General features: G+C 33.2%; 1 protein-coding gene across 1 annotated transcript in view; it reads left to right on the top strand.

Annotated features, from left to right (window-relative positions):
• Positions 1-4,090: 4,090 nt before the first annotated feature.
• Positions 4,091-7,706, top strand: part of comtd1 (catechol-O-methyltransferase domain containing 1) — a 5,565-nt gene continuing 1,949 nt past the window's right edge. Inside the window, exons 1-5 of the mRNA XM_016562976.1 lie at positions 4,091-4,270; positions 5,228-5,358; positions 5,561-5,666; positions 5,747-5,865; positions 6,727-6,781. Of these exons, the coding sequence (XP_016418462.1) occupies positions 4,117-4,270; positions 5,228-5,358; positions 5,561-5,666; positions 5,747-5,865; positions 6,727-6,781 (565 nt within the window). The 5' untranslated portion in view covers positions 4,091-4,116. The remainder of the gene's footprint in view (positions 4,271-5,227; positions 5,359-5,560; positions 5,667-5,746; positions 5,866-6,726; positions 6,782-7,706) is intronic.

Here is a 7,706-nt window from a genome sequence, read left to right as displayed (position 1 = left end):
TTAAAATATTGAACAATATGAAGAATTTAAACACATTTACAAGATGAAACGATCTATCCATGAAAGAGGAAAACTTAAAGAAAACATCTTGCCTTATAAGTGCAAGTAAAAGTTGTAAAGTTAGTTCATAGAGTTGACAATATTTATAGGTATAAAAACACTTAAAAATCTAAGCTCATATGTAGTCATGTTTAAAGCTATTGATTCTAAAACTTATTTATATTGCATATTATCTATATGTTTATTTTAATTTAAAATAAAAGCTTAATAATTACTATTAAACTAAGCTAGCTTGTGTAATGGATTAAGGGTATAATAATTATATAAATCATATAACATAATTATAAAAAATTAAATTGACAATTTTATCTTTCAAAATGTTTTACTATGTAGCGTCCTTTAATTTGGAGTAAGAGAAACTGGGGGAGTGGCTTTATTGCATCAGAGATGCGTCACTTTGCTTGAAGCTGATTGGTCAAATTTGGGTTTGAGGTCTCTAAACCAGAACATAACCTGCCCCAGAGCAGGTTAGCCGTGCAGTGTAAGTTCCTAAGGCAATGAACGTCGCTAAAAGCCAAGCCACTTTCATGGTACCTAAAACCCAGGATTGGTGCAAACTAAACTGAAACTTACCTGGCTCGCCAGCTAATCCGGCTTCATGGTACAGGCCCCTGATGTCTGGGAATCAGCAGCAGGATTATCTCAGCGGGAGTGGAAACACTAACAGTAGACCTGATCTGATATCAGAGGAACGCTTTGATGACGGTGTTGAGTTGCTCACAAGCACAACTCAGCAGAAACAGCTCAATGCCTCCTTTATACGGGCAGAAATCACGGCTCCAGCGACTTAATTACAAATACCAGCCTTCAAGTGCTGCCCAATTACCGCTTTCATTGGGCTGATGGATGCCAGCTGGGCTCTCGGGCTCTGGACCCGGTCTCAGCCCATAAGTCACTTTGACACACGGCTCTGAAGTCGATCCAGAGGAAAAGTCCATAAAAACCTTCAAGCGTTTGACTGTTACGCGCTTTAAAGGGGTGGTTGATTGTGTGTAATGTTGCTGTTTGAGCATAAACAATATCTGCAAAGTTACGAAGATGAAAGTTCAATGCAAACGGAGATATCGTCTTTTAAAATCCTGGCAGTTTAATGCCTACAAAAACGGCTGGTAGGGACTACAACAAACGATGCATTAACACATGTTAGACTGCACCCCATAAACACAATCATAGAAAACAACCACTGAATCACCCCTTTAAGAGGAACCTGAGATGTGATCGATCACATGACACGCTGTCCAGATCTTCCCATCATGCTTTCTCTCTGCCGTATTACTCGATTCCTGACGGGTTACTTGGCAGCTGTCATGAGGATTGATTGACAGGATCATCATTTAAACAGTAAACAACAGGTGCTCTGACAGTCCGTCATTTAGATATGAAAAAAATCCACTATAGAAGTCTCTTCTGCTAATAAAAGCTGCATTTGATCAAAATAACAGTAAATATAGTAATATTATAAAATGTTATTACAATAAAATGACTTGGCATATTCAAAATGTCATAATACAATGAAACATTACAATTTAGAATAACTGATAATTTAATAATTTGAGAGGTGTGGCTGTCAAATTGATATTTTTGTTTACTTTTTGAGCTTTTTTAGGACTGCTTTGGGTTGTTAATTTATGTGATTCATAGAAATGTGACTTGAAAAATCATGGAAGTGAATAAAATTCATTAAAAAAAGAAAGTATATTTTTTTCTGGCTACAATGTTATATTTATACAAATGTTTGGGGTCAGTAAGTATTCTTTATTTTATGAAAGAAGCCTCTTCTGATCTCCAAGGCTGCATTTATTTGATTGAAAATAAAACAGTAGCCTAATATTGTGAAAAATTATTACTACTTAAAATAGCTGTTATTTATTTGAATATATTGTAAAATGTAAATGTATTTCTGTGAACAAATCTGAATTTTCAGCATCATTACTCGTGTCAATATGCTAAATGTACATTTTATTTCTCAGGATTTTTCGATAAAAAGAATGTAAAAAAAAAAAAAAAAGAACAGCTTTTATTTGAAATATAAATCTTTTGTAATATTATAAATGCCACTTTTGATTAATTTATGCATCCTTGCTGAATATAAGTATTAATTTCTTTCAAATAATATATATATATATGGTTAAAAAATGCAAACGATGCAAGAAAAAAAAAGTACAAATCACAGTTCATCATATACAGTAAATGCAGAAGACCAATCATAAAGCAGTTTTAAAATATTACAATGAAATATCACTATCGGTTTTAAACAGAAAATTCTCTCAAAGTCGACAGGAGATTTACAGCGTTAGGACATGTCAGCAAACTCAACAGTTAAAAACATTTCAGGCTGCTTTTCTCCAAATATATTTGCCCGAAACACCTTTACATTTCTTGAATCTAAAGTTTCAGAAAGCACACTTTGGAAATGAAATGTTCTGCAAAATCAAGTTTGAGTGCACATTAATTTATAATGAAAATAAAGCTGGATTATGGATGGTGTGCTATATTTCTGCCTCTGGTGATGTATTTCTGAAAATCAAACTCCTGCAAGTCATCATGACCTGCAGAATGTGCTTCAGACTCATGCATTACAGTATAAGAGCGCCACCTGCTGGGGAACATCATCAACTACAGCCTCTCCAAACACTGTGATGATACTGAAAAATCAGTTAAATCCTGCAATCTTTCTTTATAAACTACTCTATAAATATCAGCTATAATATAATGTTCTGACTAAATATTCCCAAATCTGACAGCAAATAAACTGCTACCCTGAAATTAGGGGAGGTCGATATGGCAAAAACATCATATCACGATTTTTTTTTTAAAAATTTTATTTAAACAATTTAATTTAATTAATAGATAAAGTTAAGTAATTTGTAAAATTTAAAAAAATGTATAAATGTCTAAATTAAAGATAATAATAATAATAATAATACTTTATATATACATAAATAATAGTAGATAAATTAAATCATACTAATAAATTATTATTAATGATATAATAAATTATTTTAATTATAAATATAGAGAAAAATGATCTCTTTCTAATTAAGTTTGCAAAACACTTAACAGCAGATTGTTTGGTGCACTTCATGGAATAACTGACAGCATTGCTTTCAAACAAAGGGATTATTGTCATATTTAATATTCATCAAGCAGACAATCTCCACCTCCAATCTGCAGCCATTTTACAGAAGAGAACAGCAGCAGCAGCATTAGAGAAGACACCAGACACTAATAACACTGACCCACAGTGAGTTACAGCTTTACATCTATACTGGGGTTTAATACAAGATGCACATTATCGCTCATAATCGCGCGGTTTGTTGTGCAGTCATGCATGTGTCGAATAATGAATTCAGGTTATTTTAGGCTATTAATAAACGCATACATCATTTTTTTATTAACGCAAATCCGAATGAACATGTTTTATGAGCTGTCAAAGGCGCATCAGTATTGCCTTGTTGTTGTTTTACTCGTTTATTTGACTACAACCGGCAATGGATACGGAGCAGAAAAGAGCATTTCGAGATCGTTATTAAATAAAACAATTAATTAAAATTACAATCTGACACACTACAGCTGTCAATACATTAAACGCTTTAAATAATATGTAAAAAAAAATAAGAAGTCTCCATGTGCAAAGCACTGAAAGCAGCTACAGTGTCATGTGATCTGGATGTCGCGCGTGTCGTAATTCACCGAGTTTAAGCGCAACAACAAACTAGAACAATTAATTTCTTAAGACACAGAAATATGTGAATCTTTAAAATAGAGTCTTGTCATAGGGAGTTTTGTCCAAAACACACAGACACACACTTTAGTATAAAACAACAACTTATTTTAGTCATAATGACTAATAACTGCAGATCATAATCGAATACACCGCCTTAATCCTCATATTAATAGGGAATCAGACTGCAAACAGAATCGCAAAAATAATATTCCAACATGCAAGTATCATACCTCGTAAACGTCTCCTAATTTAATTTTAAAAAGCACATTAGTCACACAGAACTTGATCTGATGCGCACATAAAGTGCGATTTACGGTAACCGCGTTCATATGTGTAGCTCGCGCTCACCTCTGTCAGATGTAAATACCTTCAGACGAAGAGCGGTAGTAATAATAATAATAATGTCATTTCATAACTTCTCCAAAGAAACGCTTATAGGCTCAGCGACGCTGGGAGTGATTTTTATAGCGGGATATTATGTGGGTGAGTGCCGATACCGGGAACCCCAAGGAATACAGGGGAAGTGACCCGTTTCTCTTTCCGGAAGTTTGTGTACTTTGATACAAGCCGCAATTAAAGACCCAGCACCCAATTAATGTATATATAAAAAAATGAAGGTCGTTGAATGGACTGTTTACATTTCAGCTGAGCCAGTGAAAAATAAAGATCAAGTGTTAACTTTTTTTATTGTCTTTTGTATTAAAAGTAAGCTTGGTGGGAAACTGTTCATTAAAACATTAACTATTTTAAGAGTTTCCACCTAAATAGCATTCAGAATATAAAGAAGCATAACAAAAATCAAATAATAAGTGCATTGTACCACTTTATAGATAGCCTCCCAAAAACATAAAGATACTGTTGGAAAGTCCAAAAACATCTCTTATGCAAAATGTTTATGATTATTATGTGCAGAGTAATCAAAAGCGAAAGCATGGGGGGGGAACTAAAAGAAAGTGACTGATGTGTTGTGGTGAAAATAAAATGCAAACCTCACAGTTTTATGTTGAAACTGCAAATAATAAATATTATAATTCATGCTAATTGTAAAAACAAATTGCATGAGGTATTGCACAAAACCCCTCTCCAGGCGTGTCAGTGAAAACTGCTTAAGAATACAAAAATCACAATGTTATGTTGACATTGCAAATAGATAAATAAAAAAAAAAAAGAATAGTGGTAGTAACAAAAAATGCATGTGAAATTGAAAAAGTTTTAGTAAAATTAAACTGCTTATTTTATGTTGAAGTTGTAAATCAATAACAAAAACATTTATTAAAAGTCAATTAATAATAATAATAATAATAATAATAATAACTTCACCAAATCCCACCTGCAGGCAGAAGATTAAAATAAGGTGTTGTCTTAATAAATTTCCACTAGCGTGCATACCATGCAGTGTATCCCGAATGAAGTTCTTTCTCTGATTTCTTCTTTGTAAAGGCAAACGCAAATCTAAACTGTTGAGAATGTCGTCGGGTAAAAGTCACGTGGGAAGGAAAGAGGATCCAGTGATGCAGTACCTCCTCAATCACTCGCTCAGGGAACATCCAGCCCTCAAAAAACTACGCCAGGTTCATATTTCTCTTCATAACGACGCCTGTGGCTTTCATACGGATAATAGCAATAAAATCCAAAGGAAATGTGAAGGTATCAAGACTATTATCACTTCTAATAAATGCCTATGGATAATTTGTTTGCTTTTGTAATTCCCCAAATGGGTGAAGGTGCTTAACGAACTTAATTTCAGTAATTGTGCTTAATTATTATCTCTAGAAAACCATGGAGCATGAGTGGAGCATGATCATGGTGGCCTGTGAGCAGTCGCAGTTCATGGCAAATCTAGCCAGTTTAATCAAGACCAAGAAAGCTATTGAAATTGGTATGGCACTTCATAATACACTGCACAGATATAAATAATATAATACAGCTCGAAGGTCTGAGCAATCTGTGCGTGATCAGGTGTTTATACGGGATATAACGCGCTGAGTATCGCGCTCACCCTGCCTGCAGACGGGAAGCTGATCGCGTGTGACGTCAGTGAGGAATACATCAACATCGGCAGAGCTTTCTGGAGACTGGTGAGATACATATGAACTGACTCTATTTACATCTCTATTCATGCTCATTACTGGTCTTATTGTGCAAGAAGCAACTTTGCTTCTCTTTCTTTTTCCATTTGTTGAATGTTTTCTATAACAGAACTTCATTAGTAGTCCACTTTACTGTTCATAAACTCACTATGCAAAGCATACAATATTTCATATTTACTATAATCAAATTTTCAAGTAGGAAGTGGAAACCTGGGTTTTCCACAATCACATAAATCTGTCCTTATCAGAGACCATAAACCTTCAGCGCTGCCTTTATGTAGGTTAATATTTAAACCTGAGACTTTTAACATAGTGAATGAATAACCCCAGTTTGCTCCAACGGATGAGTTTAATATTCATATAACTTGCTTTGGATGTTTGCTAATTGACAGCTTACAGATTTAAATATTCTCATTGAATCACTGTCTGCAGTGCATTAGGTTGTTATATGAATAAACAAATATGTGACCCTGGAGCACAAAACCAGTCATAAGGGTCATAAGTTTTGATATATTTACGGTAGGACATTTACAAAATATCTTCATGGAACATGATCTTTACTTAATATCCTAATGATTTTTGGCATAAAATAAGAATCTATAATTTTGACCCATACAATGTATTGTTGGCTATTGCTACAAATATACCCCAGCGACTTAACACTGCTTTTGTGCTCCAGGGTCACAAATATTATGAAGTTTTTGGATCTCTAAATTCATTCAACTTCTGTGTGATCAGCCTCACCGCTTTAAGCAATCAGGCTCGATTATTTCCTGTGGATTCGACATTATGTAAAGATTATAATCATGTATTTAATAATCTTCCTCTCATGTTCTGAAATCTTCTCAGGCCTGTGTTGAGCACAAAATAGACATGCGTCTGAAGCCAGCACTGCAAACTCTTGGTAAGATCTGGATTTTTCAAGCATTGTGAACTTATTATATCCAAAATAAAAAAATGTCAATGTAATGTCATTGAGATACTATTATATTTATTATAAATATATATTACAGTTTTTATTTTAATTTTAGTTAAATAGTTTAAATAAAGTTTTAGAAAATTTGTTGTGTGTTTCTCCCTATTACTCGTTTTTTTTAATATATCTATAATTTTTTATTTATTTTATTTCAGTTATTTTAGTACATCAAGTTAAAATAAATTAAAATTAGAAATATTGGCTTGGCAACTAGCTGAAATAAAATAGGTTTACTTTTATATATATATATATATATATACTGTATATTTCAGTCAACATTCATTTTATTTCAAGTAATGAAATTGGCCTTTATGGTCTTATTTTATTTATTTATTTTTTATTGAAATAAACTAACTGGATGTGCATTTAAATTTTTACAAAGTGACATTAATGTGAACTTGATATTCATCATAATTTCACACATAATTTACCTCTGGCATGAGTCATAAAATAATTATACTATTTGGAGTATTTACAGTACATAGAAAAGTGCAAAAACATATTTGTTTAAATTATACATTGATGTACATTCAGGTCTCATCTGATGTGAGATTTGCTTTGAACAGTGATATCCTGACATCTGGAAGTCTAAAGAGTTTTTTAAATTTCATATTAAAGCAAATTAATGTATATTAAATATGAAATGTGTTGAGGATGTTAAGATGAACATGTCAGGGTGTTTCGACCTCATAATGTTTCTATAATGTGTGTGTTATTAGATGAGCTTCTGGCCGCTGGTGAAGCAGAGACGTTTGATTTTGTCTTCATTGACGCTGACAAAGTCAACTACGACGACTACTATGAGAAATCCCTGCAGCTGGTCAGGAAAGGAGGAATAATCGCTATAGATAAC

Source organism: Sinocyclocheilus rhinocerous, unplaced genomic scaffold, assembly GCF_001515625.1.
Source record: "Sinocyclocheilus rhinocerous isolate Xijiao unplaced genomic scaffold, SAMN03320098_v1.1 scaffold522, whole genome shotgun sequence".
In the NCBI taxonomy this organism is placed as follows: domain Eukaryota; kingdom Metazoa; phylum Chordata; class Actinopteri; order Cypriniformes; family Cyprinidae; genus Sinocyclocheilus; species Sinocyclocheilus rhinocerous.
The sequence above is the reverse complement of the archived record's forward strand: the minus strand, read 5'-3'. Positions and strand labels throughout refer to the sequence as shown.